The sequence below is a fragment of the Rhinoderma darwinii genome, chromosome 2, assembly GCF_050947455.1.
Source record: "Rhinoderma darwinii isolate aRhiDar2 chromosome 2, aRhiDar2.hap1, whole genome shotgun sequence".
Classification (NCBI taxonomy): domain Eukaryota; kingdom Metazoa; phylum Chordata; class Amphibia; order Anura; family Rhinodermatidae; genus Rhinoderma; species Rhinoderma darwinii.
In genome coordinates this window covers 482,995,771-483,014,495 of record NC_134688.1, presented here as the reverse complement: position 1 = coordinate 483,014,495, position 18,725 = coordinate 482,995,771, and the positions used below count along the sequence as shown (strand labels likewise).

Here is an 18,725-nt window from a genome sequence, read left to right as displayed (position 1 = left end):
TCACAGCAGCCAAACTGAGTGACCGCTGACCGCCATGACACCTCCTCTGCACAAAGCTGAAGGGAAATGTTGCAGCAATAATCAGACTAATCCCCTCCCCAAGAAGAACAGAAATATGTCATTTACTGTAAGGGAGAAGAATTCTGATCATCCCCAGGTTACACATATGTTACCGCTTCATTATCGTTTACATGTCTTATATTTCTCTCAACCACAGGTTACCATGTATGACATCAGTAATATATACACAGCACTGCCCCTGCTGGTGGAGACCATGTGTGACATCACAGGACTTATTGACATCAGCAATATGTACACAGCATCACTGCCCCTGCTGGTGGACACCATGTGTGACATCACAGGACTTCCTGACATCAGCAATATGTACACAGCACTGCCCCTGCTGGTGGACACCATGTGTGACATCACAGGACTTCCTGACATCAGCAATATGTACACAGCACTGCCCCTGCTGGTGGAGACCATGTGTGACATCACAGGACTTCCTGACATCAGCAATATGTACACAGCACTGCCCCTGCTGGTGGAGACCATGTGTGACATCACAGGACTTCCTGACATCAGTAATATGTACCTTTACAGCATCACTGCCCCTGCTGGTGGAGACCATGTGTGACATCACAAGTTTCCTGACATCAGTAATGTGTACACAGCACTGCCCCTGCTGGTGGAGACCATGTGTGACATTACAGGGCTTCCTCGCATCAGTAATATGTACACAGCACTGCCCCTGCTGGTGGAGACCATGTGTGACATCACAAGTTTCCTGACATCAGTAATATGTACACAGCACTGCCCCTGCTGGTGGAGACCATGTGTGAAATTACAGGGCTTTCTCGCATCAGTAATATGTACACAGCACTGCCCCTGCTGGTGGAGACCATGTGTGACATCACAGGACTTCCTGACATCAGTAATATGTACACAGCACTGCCCCTGCTGGTGGAGACCATGTGTGACATCACAGGACTTCCTGACATCAGTAATATGTACACAGCACTGCCCCTGCTGGTGGAGACCATGTGTGACATCACAGGACTTCCTGACATCAGCAATATGTACACAGCACTGCCCCTGCTGGTGGACACCATGTGTGACATCACAGGACTTCCTGACATCAGCAATATGTACACAGCACTGCCCCTGCTGGTGGAGACCATGTGTGACATCACAGGACTTCCTGACATCAGCAATATGTACACAGCACTGCCCCTGCTGGTGGAAACCATGTGTGACATCACAGGACTTCCTGACATCAGTAATATGTACCTTTACAGCATCACTGCCCCTGCTGGTGGAGACCATGTGTGACATCACAAGTTTCCTGACATCAGTAATATGTACACAGCACTGCCCCTGCTGGTGGAGACCATGTGTGACATCACAGGACTTCCTCGCATCAGTAATATGTACACAGCACTGCCCCTGCTGGTGGAGACCATGTGTGACATCACAAGTTTCCTGACATCAGTAATATGTACACAGCACTGCCCCTGCTGGTGGAGACCATGTGTGACATTACAGGGCTTCCTCGCATCAGTAATATGTACACAGCACTGCCCCTGCTGGTGGAGACCATGTGTGACATCACAAGTTTCCTGACATCAGTAATATGTACACAGCACTGCCCCTGCTGGTGGAGACCATGTGTGACATTACAGGGCTTCCTCGCATCAGTAATATGTACACAGCACTGCCCCTGCTGGTGGAGACCATGTGTGACATCACAGGACTTCCTGACATCAGTAATATGTACACAGCACTGCCCCTGCTGGTGGAGACCATGTGTGACATCACAGGACTTCCTGACATCAGTAATATGTACACAGCACTGCCCCTGCTGGTGGAGACCATGTGTGACATCACAGGACTTCCTGACATCAGCAATATGTACACAGCACTGCCCCTGCTGGTGGACACCATGTGTGACATCACAGGACTTCCTGACATCAGCAATATGTACACAGCACTGCCCCTGCTGGTGGAGACCATGTGTGACATCACAGGACTTCCTGACATCAGCAATATGTACACAGCACTGCCCCTGCTGGTGGAGACCATGTGTGACATCACAGGACTTCCTGACATCAGTAATATGTACCTTTACAGCATCACTGCCCCTGCTGGTGGAGACCATGTGTGACATCACAAGTTTCCTGACATCAGTAATATGTACACAGCACTGCCCCTGCTGGTGGAGACCATGTGTGACATTACAGGGCTTCCTCGCATCAGTAATATGTACACAGCACTGCCCCTGCTGGTGGAGACCATGTGTGACATCACAGGACTTCCTCGCATCAGTAATATGTACACAGCACTGCCCCTGCTGGTGGAGACCATGTGTGACATCACAAGTTTCCTGACATCAGTAATATGTACACAGCACTGCCCCTGCTGGTGGAGACCATGTGTGACATTACAGGGCTTCCTCGCATCAGTAATATGTACACAGCACTGCCCCTGCTGGTGGAGACCATGTGTGACATCACAAGTTTCCTGACATCAGTAATATGTACACAGCACTGCCCCTGCTGGTGGAGACCATGTGTGACATTACAGGGCTTCCTCGCATCAGTAATATGTACACAGCACTGCCCCTGCTGGTGGACACCATGTGTGGCATCACAGGACTTCCTGAAATCAGTAATATGTACACAGCACTGCCCCTGCTGGTGGAGACCATGTGTGACATCACAGGACTTCCTGACATCAGTAATATGTACACAGCACTGCCCCTGCTTGTGGAGACCATGTGTGACATCACAAGTTTCCTGACATCAGTAATATGTACACAGCACTGCCCCTGCTGGTGGAGACCATGTGTGACATTACAGGGCTTCCTCGCATCAGTAATATGTACACAGCACTGCCCCTGCTGGTGGAGAACATGTGTGACATCACAGGACTTCCTGACATCAGTAATATGTACACAGCACTGCCCCTGCTGGTGGAGACCATGTGTGACATCACAGGACTCCTTGACCTCATCAGTAATATTTATACAGCACTGCCCCCTGCTGGATAAAACCATGAATAATGTCACAGGACCTCTTGACCTCATCAGTAATATGCACACAGTACTGCCCCCTGCTGGAGGAAAGCATGTATGACATTGCAGGACTTCTTGACCTCATGAGTAATATGTACACAACACTGCCTCAGCAGGAAGAAACTGTGTGTGCCCCCTGCTGGAGAAAACCATGTATGATATCAAAGGAAATCATGATCTCATTAGTAAAATGCAGCGCTGCCCTCTGCTGGAGAGCATGTATCACATCACAGGACTTCCTGACATCAGTAATATGTATATAGCATTGCCCGCTGCTGGTGGAGACCATGTGTGACATCACAGGACTTCCTGACATTAGTAATATGTATATAGCACTGCCCCCTGCAGGTGGAGACCATGTGTGACATCACAGGACTTCCTGACATTAGTAATATGTATATAGCACTGCCCCCTGCAGGTGGAGACCATGTGTGACATCACAGGACTTCCTGACATCAGTAATATGTATATAGCATTGCCCCCTGCTGGTGGAGACCATGTGTGACATCAGTAATATGTACACAGCACTGCCCCTGCTGGTGGAGACCATGTGTGACATCACAGGACTTCCTGACATCAGTAATATGTACACAGCACTGCCCCTGCTGGTGGAGACCATGTGTGACATCACAAGTTTCCTGACATCAGTAATATGTACACAGCACTGCCCCTGCTGGTGGAGACCATGTGTGACATTACAGGGCTTCCTCGCATCAGTAATATGTACACAGCACTGCCCCTGCTGGTGGAGACCATGTGTGACATCACAGGACTTCCTTACATTAGTAATATGTACACAGAACTGCCCCTGCTGGTGGAGACCATGTGTGACATCACAGGACTTCCTGACATCAGTAATATGTATATAGCATTGCCCCCTGCTGGTGGAGACCATGTGTGACATCACAGGACTTCATGACATCAGTAATATGTACACAGCACTGCCCCTGCTGCGTGGAGACCATGTGTGACATCACAGGACTTCATGACATCAGTAATATGTACACAGCACTTCCCCTGCTGCGTGGAGACCATGTCTGACATCACAGGACTTCCTGACCTCATCAGTAACATGTACACTGCACTGCCCCCTGCTGGAGTAGTGAATGTATGACATAACAGGGCTTCCAGACCTCATCAGTAATATGTACACAGCACTGCCCCCTGCTGGAGTAGTGAATGTGTGACATCACAGGACTTCCTGACATCAGTAATATGTACACAGCACTGCTCTCTGCTGGTGGAGACCATGTCTGACATCACAGGACTTCCTGACCCCATCAGTAATATGTATACAGCACTGCCCCTGCTGGTGGAGACCATGTGTGACATCACAGGACTTCCTGACATCAGTAATATGTATATAGCATTGCCCCCTGCTGGTGGAGGCCATGTGTGACATCACATGACTTCCTGACATCAGTAATATGTACACAGCACTTCCCCTGCTGCGTGGAGACCATGTGTGACATCACAGGACTTCCTGACATCAGTAATATGTACACAGCACTTCCCCTGCTGCATGGAGACCATGTCTGACATCACAGGACTTCCTGACCTCATCAGTAACATGTACACTGCACTGCCCCCTGCTGGAGTAGTGAATGTTTGGCATAGCAAGCAGGGTAGCCCGCTCTATGAACTATCAAGGCGTCACAAATAGGCTTCTACCTGGCTATACACGTTGTGCCTCATGACGTACACACTATCCCTCCATGTTTCACACACTTGCACCCCATTATCCATTTTATTTCTATTGAGGCACTTTACTCATTACTGCCCCCTATATTTCACTCATAGTATTACACTTGCACACACACACTATTCATTTATTATTTCTTACTACACATCCCATGCACCACACACCACTCCCCTCAAGACCAGTGGGAGTGGCTATTATTATTTAAAGCACCTGCTCACTCCTTCATCAGCATTTTCTGACCTGGCTGTGTCCATTTGCAAGTATGGCCTTTTTCTGTGTTTTCATATATGTCCCCTTGTTTTTATCGGTTCTGTTTGTACATCAGGAACGTTCTGTTCCATTTGAGGAGTTAGGGACTCGCAAGTCTGGGGATCCTTGTCGTGGATTGCGAGCTTGCGTCCTTTTGGCCAAAATGATTACTAATACCCCAGGTATTTTTCATTACTACATATATTCGCTTCTCTTGGACACAGCTGGGTCTTTGATGCTGGGAGAGCATGGTGTGTTGTTGTTTGGCATAGCAAGCAGGGTAGCCCGCTCTATGAACTATCAAGGCGTCACAAATAGGCTTCTACCTGGCTATACACGTTGTGCCTCATGACGTACACACTATCCCTCCATGTTTCACACACTTGCACCCCATTATCCATTTTATTTCTATTGAGGCACTTTACTCATTACTGCCCCCTATATTTCACTCATAGTATTACACTTGCACACACACACTATTCATTTATTATTTCTTACTACACATCCCATGCACCACACACCACTCCCCTCAAGACCAGTGGGAGTGGCTATTATTATTTAAAGCACCTGCTCACTCCTTCATCAGCATTTTCTGACCTGGCTGTGTCCATTTGCAAGTATGGCCTTTTTCTGTGTTTTCATATATGTCCCCTTGTTTTTATCGGTTCTGTTTGTACATCAGGAACGTTCTGTTCCATTTGAGGAGTTAGGGACTCGCAAGTCTGGGGATCCTTGTCGTGGATTGCGAGCTTGCGTCCTTTTGGCCAAAATGATTACTAATACCCCAGGTATTTTTCATTACTACATATATTCGCTTCTCTTGGACACAGCTGGGTCTTTGATGCTGGGAGAGCATGGTGTGTTGTTGTTTGGCATAGCAAGCAGGGTAGCCCGCTCTATGAACTATCAAGGCGTCACAAATAGGCTTCTACCTGGCTATACACGTTGTGCCTCATGACGTACACACTATCCCTCCATGTTTCACACACTTGCACCCCATTATCCATTTTATTTCTATTGAGGCACTTTACTCATTACTGCCCCCTATATTTCACTCATAGTATTACACTTGCACACACACACTATTCATTTATTATTTCTTACTACACATCCCATGCACCACACACCACTCCCCTCAAGACCAGTGGGAGTGGCTATTATTATTTAAAGCACCTGCTCACTCCTTCATCAGCATTTTCTGACCTGGCTGTGTCCATTTGCAAGTATGGCCTTTTTCTGTGTTTTCATATATGTCCCCTTGTTTTTATCGGTTCTGTTTGTACATCAGGAACGTTCTGTTCCATTTGAGGAGTTAGGGACTCGCAAGTCTGGGGATCCTTGTCGTGGATTGCGAGCTTGCGTCCTTTTGGCCAAAATGATTACTAATACCCCAGGTATTTTTCATTACTACATATATTCGCTTCTCTTGGACACAGCTGGGTCTTTGATGCTGGGAGAGCATGGTGTGTTGTTGTTTGGCATAGCAAGCAGGGTAGCCCGCTCTATGAACTATCAAGGCGTCACAAATAGGCTTCTACCTGGCTATACACGTTGTGCCTCATGACGTACACACTATCCCTCCATGTTTCACACACTTGCACCCCATTATCCATTTTATTTCTATTGAGGCACTTTACTCATTACTGCCCCCTATATTTCACTCATAGTATTACACTTGCACACACACACTATTCATTTATTATTTCTTACTACACATCCCATGCACCACACACCACTCCCCTCAAGACCAGTGGGAGTGGCTATTATTATTTAAAGCACCTGCTCACTCCTTCATCAGCATTTTCTGACCTGGCTGTGTCCATTTGCAAGTATGGCCTTTTTCTGTGTTTTCATATATGTCCCCTTGTTTTTATCGGTTCTGTTTGTACATCAGGAACGTTCTGTTCCATTTGAGGAGTTAGGGACTCGCAAGTCTGGGGATCCTTGTCGTGGATTGCGAGCTTGCGTCCTTTTGGCCAAAATGATTACTAATACCCCAGGTATTTTTCATTACTACATATATTCGCTTCTCTTGGACACAGCTGGGTCTTTGATGCTGGGAGAGCATGGTGTGTTGTTGTTTGGCATAGCAAGCAGGGTAGCCCGCTCTATGAACTATCAAGGCGTCACAAATAGGCTTCTACCTGGCTATACACGTTGTGCCTCATGACGTACACACTATCCCTCCATGTTTCACACACTTGCACCCCATTATCCATTTTATTTCTATTGAGGCACTTTACTCATTACTGCCCCCTATATTTCACTCATAGTATTACACTTGCACACACACACTATTCATTTATTATTTCTTACTACACATCCCATGCACCACACACCACTCCCCTCAAGACCAGTGGGAGTGGCTATTATTATTTAAAGCACCTGCTCACTCCTTCATCAGCATTTTCTGACCTGGCTGTGTCCATTTGCAAGTATGGCCTTTTTCTGTGTTTTCATATATGTCCCCTTGTTTTTATCGGTTCTGTTTGTACATCAGGAACGTTCTGTTCCATTTGAGGAGTTAGGGACTCGCAAGTCTGGGGATCCTTGTCGTGGATTGCGAGCTTGCGTCCTTTTGGCCAAAATGATTACTAATACCCCAGGTATTTTTCATTACTACATATATTCGCTTCTCTTGGACACAGCTGGGTCTTTGATGCTGGGAGAGCATGGTGTGTTGTTGTTTGGCATAGCAAGCAGGGTAGCCCGCTCTATGAACTATCAAGGCGTCACAAATAGGCTTCTACCTGGCTACACACGTTGTGCCTCATGACGTACACACTATCCCTCCATGTTTCACACACTTGCACCCCATTATCCATTTTATTTCTATTGAGGCACTTTACTCATTACTGCCCCCTATATTTCACTCATAGTATTACACTTGCACACACACACTATTCATTTATTATTTCTTACTACACATCCCATGCACCACACACCACTCCCCTCAAGACCAGTGGGAGTGGCTATTATTATTTAAAGCACCTGCTCACTCCTTCATCAGCATTTTCTGACCTGGCTGTGTCCATTTGCAAGTATGGCCTTTTTCTGTGTTTTCATATATGTCCCCTTGTTTTTATCGGTTCTGTTTGTACATCAGGAACGTTCTGTTCCATTTGAGGAGTTAGGGACTCGCAAGTCTGGGGATCCTTGTCGTGGATTGCGAGCTTGCGTCCTTTTGGCCAAAATGATTACTAATACCCCAGGTATTTTTCATTACTACATATATTCGCTTCTCTTGGACACAGCTGGGTCTTTGATGCTGGGAGAGCATGGTGTGTTGTTGTTTGGCATAGCAAGCAGGGTAGCCCGCTCTATGAACTATCAAGGCGTCACAAATAGGCTTCTACCTGGCTATACACGTTGTGCCTCATGACGTACACACTATCCCTCCATGTTTCACACACTTGCACCCCATTATCCATTTTATTTCTATTGAGGCACTTTACTCATTACTGCCCCCTATATTTCACTCATAGTATTACACTTGCACACACACACTATTCATTTATTATTTCTTACTACACATCCCATGCACCACACACCACTCCCCTCAAGACCAGTGGGAGTGGCTATTATTATTTAAAGCACCTGCTCACTCCTTCATCAGCATTTTCTGACCTGGCTGTGTCCATTTGCAAGTATGGCCTTTTTCTGTGTTTTCATATATGTCCCCTTGTTTTTATCGGTTCTGTTTGTACATCAGGAACGTTCTGTTCCATTTGAGGAGTTAGGGACTCGCAAGTCTGGGGATCCTTGTCGTGGATTGCGAGCTTGCGTCCTTTTGGCCAAAATGATTACTAATACCCCAGGTATTTTTCATTACTACATATATTCGCTTCTCTTGGACACAGCTGGGTCTTTGATGCTGGGAGAGCATGGTGTGTTGTTGTTTGGCATAGCAAGCAGGGTAGCCCGCTCTATGAACTATCAAGGCGTCACAAATAGGCTTCTACCTGGCTATACACGTTGTGCCTCATGACGTACACACTATCCCTCCATGTTTCACACACTTGCACCCCATTATCCATTTTATTTCTATTGAGGCACTTTACTCATTACTGCCCCCTATATTTCACTCATAGTATTACACTTGCACACACACACTATTCATTTATTATTTCTTACTACACATCCCATGCACCACACACCACTCCCCTCAAGACCAGTGGGAGTGGCTATTATTATTTAAAGCACCTGCTCACTCCTTCATCAGCATTTTCTGACCTGGCTGTGTCCATTTGCAAGTATGGCCTTTTTCTGTGTTTTCATATATGTCCCCTTGTTTTTATCGGTTCTGTTTGTACATCAGGAACGTTCTGTTCCATTTGAGGAGTTAGGGACTCGCAAGTCTGGGGATCCTTGTCGTGGATTGCGAGCTTGCGTCCTTTTGGCCAAAATGATTACTAATACCCCAGGTATTTTTCATTACTACATATATTCGCTTCTCTTGGACACAGCTGGGTCTTTGATGCTGGGAGAGCATGGTGTGTTGTTGTTTGGCATAGCAAGCAGGGTAGCCCGCTCTATGAACTATCAAGGCGTCACAAATAGGCTTCTACCTGGCTATACACGTTGTGCCTCATGACGTACACACTATCCCTCCATGTTTCACACACTTGCACCCCATTATCCATTTTATTTCTATTGAGGCACTTTACTCATTACTGCCCCCTATATTTCACTCATAGTATTACACTTGCACACACACACTATTCATTTATTATTTCTTACTACACATCCCATGCACCACACACCACTCCCCTCAAGACCAGTGGGAGTGGCTATTATTATTTAAAGCACCTGCTCACTCCTTCATCAGCATTTTCTGACCTGGCTGTGTCCATTTGCAAGTATGGCCTTTTTCTGTGTTTTCATATATGTCCCCTTGTTTTTATCGGTTCTGTTTGTACATCAGGAACGTTCTGTTCCATTTGAGGAGTTAGGGACTCGCAAGTCTGGGGATCCTTGTCGTGGATTGCGAGCTTGCGTCCTTTTGGCCAAAATGATTACTAATACCCCAGGTATTTTTCATTACTACATATATTCGCTTCTCTTGGACACAGCTGGGTCTTTGATGCTGGGAGAGCATGGTGTGTTGTTGTTTGGCATAGCAAGCAGGGTAGCCCGCTCTATGAACTATCAAGGCGTCACAAATAGGCTTCTACCTGGCTATACACGTTGTGCCTCATGACGTACACACTATCCCTCCATGTTTCACACACTTGCACCCCATTATCCATTTTATTTCTATTGAGGCACTTTACTCATTACTGCCCCCTATATTTCACTCATAGTATTACACTTGCACACACACACTATTCATTTATTATTTCTTACTACACATCCCATGCACCACACACCACTCCCCTCAAGACCAGTGGGAGTGGCTATTATTATTTAAAGCACCTGCTCACTCCTTCATCAGCATTTTCTGACCTGGCTGTGTCCATTTGCAAGTATGGCCTTTTTCTGTGTTTTCAGTAGTGAATGTATGACATAACAGGGCTTCCTGACCTCATCAGTAATATGTACACAGCACTGCCCCCTGCTGGAGTAGTGAAAGTGTGACATCACAGGACTTCCTGACATCAGTAATATGTACACAGCACTGCTCTCTGCTGGTGGAGACCATGTCTGACATCACAGGGCTTCCTGACCCCATCAGTAATATGTATACAGCACTGCCCCTGCTGGTGGAGACCATGTGTGACATCACAGGACTTCATGACATCAGTAATATGTACACAGCACTTCCCCTGCTGCGTGGAGACCATGTCTGACATCACAGGACTTCCTGACCTCATCAGTAACATGTACACAGCAACGTCCCCTGCTGGAGTAGTGAATGTATGACATAACAGGGCTTCCTGACCTCATCAGTAATATGTACACAGCACTGCCCCCTGCTGGAGTAGTGAAAGTGTGACATCACAGGTCTTCCTGACCTCATCAGTAATATGTACACATCACTGCTCTCTGCTGGAGGAGACATACAATTTTATAGGGGGATATAGAGAGGGGGCTGTAGTACGTTATACCATATAATCCTGTGACTATGAACTTGGTTAACCCACGCAGGACCACACTGAATAGATGACTGCACCCCAAGTGACTGTATTTTACCTTGTTTTCTCTGGACTGGAGGGGGCACACTGAGGTGTCTATAAGATCACACATTATGGAGAACTTCTTTCCACTTGAGCGGAACTCGATTATATACCAGCAGCAAATACATCACGCATATTAGATGGTAAGCTTCTTGGTGCTGTGGACATGATGGGGCCGGCTGTAACACACAAGAGAAGAACAGATGAGGGATTAGTTATAGGACAGCATCTGGAGCCTCTCCCAGCAATGAAGGGGTTAATCATGAGCCAGGGGTCCCCATGGGCCCAGTGCCATCTGCTGCCAGTATATCAGGGTCCGGAGAGGATACACAAAATAAGGGAGGGTGATAAGCGGGGTGCACAGGGAGAGGTAGAGGTGACTTATCCTTCTGGTCATGCGACTTATCCCTCTGGCTATGCAAATTATCCCTCTAGTCACCTGACTAAAGGGGGTTTTACACGGGGCGATTATTGGGCAGATAATTAGCTCATAGAACGCTCGTTACTGATAATTGTTCTGTGTAAACAGGGGAACGATCAGCAGATGAACGACCAAATGATGGATAATCTGCCGGTCGTTTCGTTTAAAAAAAAGTGAAATATTCTGGTTGTCGGCAGCTCATCTTGGTGTGTAAACCGGGAGACGCGCTGCCGACATGATAATAATGTGTGGGGACGAGCGATCGGAGTAACGACCGCTCCTCCCCATCCATAGCTCCGAGTGACAGGAGCAAGTGAGCGCCGATCAACTATGTCTCGCTGATCGGCCCTCGCTCCACCGGTGTAAAAGGGCCTTAGGGTATGTTCACACGCTTAATAGATAATTTTTCTAAATAAAAAACACTGTTGTTATCTACATTACAGCGCCAATCACATTATGTAGGAGACAGGACACTTATAATATGGTGACAGTCTCTTTATTACTAGGACCACTGTTATCTCATTACAGCGCCGATCACATTATGTAGAAGATAGGGCACTTATAATCTGGTGACAGCCTCTTTATTACTGGGACCACTGTTATCTACATTACAGCACTGATCACATTATGTAGGAGACAGGACACTTATAATATGGTGACAGCCTCTTTATTACTAGGACCACTGTTATCTACATTACAGCGCCAATCACATTATGTAGGAGACAGGAAACTTATAATATGGTGACAGTCTCTTTATTACTAGGACCACTGTTATCTACATTACAGCGCCGATCACATTATGTAGAAGATAGGGCACTTATAATCTGGTGACAGCCTCTTTATTACTAGGGCCACTGTTATCTACATTACAGCGCCGATCACATTATGTAGAAGATAGGGCACTTATAATCTGGTGACAGCCTCTTTATTAATAGGACCACTGTTATCTACATTACAGCGCCGATCACATTATGTAGGAGATTGGGCACTTATAATGTGGTGACAGTCTCTTTATTACTAGGACCACTGTTATCTACATTACAGCGCCGATCACATTATGTAGAAGATAGGGCACTTATAATCTGGTGACAGCCTCTTTATTACTAGGACCACTGTTATCTACATTACAGCGCCGATCACATTATGTAGGAGATTGGGCACTTATAATGTGGTGACAGTCTCCTTATTACTAGGACCACTGTTATCTACATTACAGCGCTGATCACATTATGTAGAATACAGGGCACTTATAATGTGGTGGCAGCCTCTTTATTACTAGGACCACTGTTATCTACATTACAGCGCCGATCACATCATGTAGGAGACAGGACACTTATAATCTGGTGACAGCCTCTTTATTACTAGGACCACTGTTATCTACATTACAGCGCCGATCACATTATGTAGGAGATTGGGCACTTATAATGTGGTGACAGTCTCTTTATTACTAGGACCACTGTTATCTACATTACAGCGCCGATCACATTATGTAGAAGATAGGGCACTTATAATCTGGTGACAGCCTCTTTATTACTAGGACCACTGTTATCTACATTACAGCACTGATCCCATTATGTAGGAGACAGGGCACTTATAATTTGGTGACAGCCTCTTTATTACTAGGACCACTGTTATCTACATTACAGCACTGATCACATTATGTAGAATACAGGGCACTTATAATGTGGTGACAGTCTCTTTATTACTAGGACCACTGTTATCTACATTACAGCGCCGATCACATTATGTAGGAGATTGGGCACTTATAATGTGGTGACAGTCTCTTTATTACTAGGACCACTGTTATCTACATTACAGTGCTGATCACATTATGTAGAATACAGGGCACTTATAATGTGGTGACAGCCTCTTTATTACTAGGACCACTGTTATCTACATTACAGCGCCGATCACATCATGTAGGGGACAGGACACATAATCTGGTGACAGCCTCTTTATTACTAGGACCACTGTTATCTACATTACAGCGCCGATCACATTATGTAGGAGATTGGGCACTTATAATGTGGTGACAGTCTCTTTATTACTAGGACCACTGTTATCTACATTACAGCGCCGATCACATTATGTAGAAGATAGGGCACTTATAATGTGGTGGCAGCCTCTTTATTACTAGGACCACTGTTATCTACATTACAGCGCCGATCACATCATGTAGGAGACAGGACACTTATAATCTGGTGACAGCCTCTTTATTACTAGGACCACTGTTATCTACATTACAGCGCCGATCACATTATGTAGGAGATTGGGCACTTATAATGTGGTGACAGTCTCTTTATTACTAGGACCACTGTTATCTACATTACAGCGCTGATCACATTATGTAGAATACAGGGCACTTATAATGTGGTGGCAGCCTCTTTATTACTAGGACCACTGTTATCTACATTACAGCGCCGATCACATTATGTAGGAGATTGGGCACTTATAATGTGGTGACAGTCTCTTTATTACTAGGACCACTGTTATCTACATTACAGTGCTGATCACATTATGTAGAATACAGGGCACTTATAATGTGGTGACAGCCTCTTTATTACTAGGACCACTGTTATCTACATTACAGCGCCGATCACATCATGTAGGAGACAGGACACTTATAATCTGGTGACAGCCTCTTTATTACTAGGACCACTGTTATCTACATTACAGCGCCGATCACATTATGTAGGAGATTGGGCACTTATAATGTGGTGACTGTCTCTTTATTACTAGGACCACTGTTATCTACATTACAGCGCCGATCACATTATGTAGAAGATAGGGCACTTATAATCTGGTGACAGCCTCTTTATTACTAGGACCACTGTTATCTACATTACAGCACTGATCCTATTATGTAGGAGACAGGGCACTTATAATTTGGTGACAGCCTCTTTATTACTAGGACCACTGTTATCTACATTACAGCACTGATCACATTATGTAGAATACAGGGCACTTATAATGTGGTGACAGCCTCTTTATTACTAGGACCACTGTTATCTACATTACAGCGCCGATCACATTATGTAGGAGATAGGGCACTTACAATGTGGTAACAGCCTCTTTAACCAAAAACGTTTGAATTTACGGAGCTGTTTTGAAGGGAGTCAACGCGTTTTTCGCTGCATTCAGTGTCAATGAGAAACGGCTCCAAAAACAGCCCAAGAAGTGACATGCACTTTTCGTGGGCGTATTTTTAAGTGCCGTTTTTGGAAAACGAGGCGTAAAAAAACGCCCTGTCGGAAAACCAGAACGCCGGACGTTTACGGCCCGAAAAATGGCTGAAAACACTACCTGTGCACATACCCTGAACGTTGTGAGCTATGAACGTGTGACGCGGCAAATCATTGCAATCTGACATGATTTCATTAGACGAGGGCTCTGTGGCGGTATCTGACGTGAGTACATTAGGCGAGCGCTCTGTGGCGGCATATGACAGCGATCTGACGTGATTTCATTAGGTGAGGGCTCCATGGCAGTATATCACTGCAATCTGACGTGATTTCATTAGGTGAGGGCTCCATGGCAGTATATCACTGCGATCTGACGTGATTTCATTAGACGAGGGCTCTGTGGCGGTATATCACTGCGATCTGACGTGATTTCATTAGGCGAGGGCTCTGTGGCGGTATATCACTGCAATCTGACGTGATTTCATTAGACGAGGGCTCTGTGGCGGTATATCACAGCTATCTGACATGATTGCATCAGGCACGGGCTCCGTGGCGTCATATCACTGCAATCTGACGTGATTTCATTAGACGAGGGCACAATTGCAGTATATCACTGCGATCTGACATGATTTCATTAGGCGAGGGCACTGTGGGGACATATCTCTGCGATCTGACGTGATTTCATTAGACGACGGCTCTGTGGCGGTATATCACTGCGATCTGACGTGATTTCATTAGATGAGGGCACCGTGGCAATATATCACTGCGATCTGACGTGATTTTATTAGACGAGGGCTCTGTGGCGGTATATCTCTGCGACCTGACGTGATTTCATTAGACGAGGGCTCCGCGGCGACATATCACTGCAATCTGACGTGATTTCATTAGAGGAGCGCTCTGTGGCGGTATATCTCTGTGATTTCATTAGACGAAGGCTCTGTGGCGGTATATCACTGCGATCGGATGTGATTTCATTAGACGAGGGCTCTGTGGCAGTATATCTCTGCGATCTGACGTGATTTAATTAGACGAGGGCTCTGTGGCAGTATATCACTGCGATCTGACGTGATTTCATTAGACGAGGGCTCTGTGGCGGTATATCACTGCGATCTGACATGATTTCATTAGACGAGGGCTCTGTGGCGGTATATCACTGCGATCTGACGTGATTTCATTAGACAATGGCTCTGTGGCGGTATATCACTATGATCTGACGTAATTTCCTTAGGTGAGCGCTCTGTGGCGGTATATCACTGCAATCTGACGTGATTTCATTAGACGAGGGCTCCGTGGCGACATATCACTGCGATCTGACGTGATTTCAATAGACGAGGGCTCCGTGGCGACATATCACTGCAATCTGACGTGATTTCATTATGCGAGGGCTCTGTGGCGACATATCTCTGCGATCTGACGTGCTTTAACTAGGCGAGGACTCTGTGGCGGTATATCACTGAGATCTGAAGTGATTTAATTAGGCGAGGGCTTTGTGGCGGTATATCTCTGCGATCTGATGTGATTTCATTAGACGATTGCTCTGTGGCGGTATATCGCTGCGATCTGACGTGATTTCATTAGACGAGGGCTCTGTGGCGGTAAATCACTGCGATCTGACGTGATTTCATTAGACGAGGGCTCTGTGGTGGTATATCACTGCGATCTGACGTGATTTCATTAGACGAGGGCTCCGCGGCGACATATCACTGCAATCTGACGTGATTTCATTATGCGAGGGCTCTGTGGCGACATATCTCTGCGATCTGACGTGCTTTAACTAGACGAGGACTCTGTGACAATATATCACTGCAATTTGACTAGATTTCATTAGCCGAGGGCTCTGTGGCGGTATATCACTGAGATCTGAAGTGATTTAATTAGGCGAGGGCTTTGTGGCGGTATATCTCTGCGATCTGATGTGATTTCATTAGACGAGGGCTCTGTGGCGGTATATCTCTGCGATCTGACGTGATTTCATTAGACGAGGGCTCTGTGGCGGTATATCACTGCGATCTGACGTGATTTCATTAGACAATGGCTCTGTGGCGGTATATCTCTGCGATCTGACGTGATTTCATTAGACGAAGGCTCTGTGGCGGTATATCTCTGTGATCTGACGTGATTTCCTTAGGTGAGGGCTCTGTGGCGACATATCTCTGTGATCTGACGTGATTTCATTAGACGAGAGCTCTGTGGAGGTATATCACTGCGATCTGATGTGATTTCATTCGGCGAAGGCTCTGTGGCAGTATATCTCTGCAATCTGATGTGACTTCATTAGGCGAGGGCTCCGTGGCAAGGTATCACTGCGATCTGACGTGATTTCATTAGACAAGTGCTCGGTGGCGGTATATAAATGCGATCTGACGTGATTTCATTAAGCGAGGGCTCTGTGGCGGTATATCTCTGCGATCTGACGTGATTTCATTAGGTGAGGGCTCTGCGGCGGTATATCACTGCGATCTGACGTGATTTCATTAGGCAAGGGCTCTGTGGCGGTATATCTCTGCGATCTGACGTGATTTCATTAGACGAGGGCTATGTGGCGGTATATCTCAGTGATCTGATTTCATTAGACGAGGGCTCTGTGACGGCATATCACTGCGATCTGACATATCATTAGACGAGGGCTCTGTGGCGGTATATCACTGCGATCTGACGTGATTTCATTAGGCGAGGGCTCTGTGGCAGTATATCACTGCGATCTGACGTGATTTCATTAGGCGAGGGCTCTGTGGCGGTATATCTCTGCGATCTGACGTGATTTCATTAGACGAGGGCTATGTGGCGGTATATCTCTGCGATCTGACGTGATTTCATTAGACTAGGGCTCTGTGGCAGTATATCTCTGTGATCTGACGTGATTTCATTAGGTGAGGGCTCTGTGGTGGTATATCTCTGCGATCTGACGTGATTTCATTAGACGAGGGCTCTGTGGCGGTATGTCTCTACGAGATGACGTGATTTCATTAGACGAGGGCTCTGTGGCGGTATATCACTGTGATCTGACGTGATTTCATTAGACGAGGGCTCTGTGGCGGTATATCTCTGCGATCTGATGTGATTTCATTAGGCGAGGGCTCTGTGGCGGTATATCACTGCGATCTGACGTGATTTCATTAGGTGAGGGCTCTGTGGTGGTATATCTCTGCGATCTGACGTGATTTCATTAGACGAGGGCTCTGTGGCGGTATATCTCTGCGATCTGACGTGATATCATTAGGCGAGGGCTCTGTGGCGGTATGTCTCTACGAGATGACGTGATTTCATTAGACGAGGGCTCTGTGGCGGTATATCACTGTGATCTGATGTGATTTCATTAGACGAGGGCTCTGTGGCGGTATATCTCTGCGATCTGACGTGATTTCCTTAGGCGAGGGCTCTGTGGCGGTATATCTCTGTGATCTGACGTGATTTCATTAGACGAGGGCTCTGTGGCGGTATATCTCTCCGATCTGACGTGATTTCATTAGACGAGGGCTCTGTGGCGGTATATCTCTGTGATCTGATGTGATTTCATTAGACGAGGGCTCTGTGGCGGTATATCTCTGCGATCTGACGTGATTTCCTTAGGCGAGGGCTCTGTGGCGGTATATCACTGCGATCTGATGTGATTTCATTAGACGAGGGCTCTGTGGCGGTATATCTCTGTGATCTGACGTGATTTCATTAGGTGAGGGCTCTGTGGCGGTATATCTCTGCGATCTGATGTGATTTCATTAGACGAGGGCTCTGTGGCGGTATATCTCTGTGATCTGACATGATATCATTAGACGAGGGCTCTGTGGCGGTATATCACTGTGATCTGACGTGATTTCATTAGACGAGGGCTCTGTGGCAGTATATCTCTGTGATCTGACGTGATTTCATTAGGTGAGGGCTCTGTGGTGGTATATCTCTGCGATCTGACGTGATTTCATTAGACGAGGGCTCTGTGGCGGTATGTCTCTACGAGATGACGTGATTTCATTAGACGAGGGCTCTG

The 18,725-nt window shown here is 46.0% G+C and overlaps 1 protein-coding gene across 4 annotated transcripts in view; it reads right to left on the bottom strand.

Annotated features, from left to right (window-relative positions):
- The window catches only part of LOC142743723 (helix-loop-helix protein 2-like), a 202,952-nt gene that overhangs the window by 165,709 nt on the left and 18,518 nt on the right, over positions 1-18,725 (bottom strand). For 3 of the 4 annotated variants that reach the window (XM_075854744.1, XM_075854745.1, XM_075854747.1), the window contains exon 2: positions 11,157-11,319. In XM_075854744.1, coding sequence (XP_075710859.1) covers positions 11,157-11,210 — 54 coding nt within the window. In that variant the 5' untranslated portion in view covers positions 11,211-11,319. Of the gene's footprint in view, positions 1-11,156; positions 11,320-18,725 lie in introns of those variants that run through there. The other variant, XM_075854748.1, reaches the window with a different exon arrangement.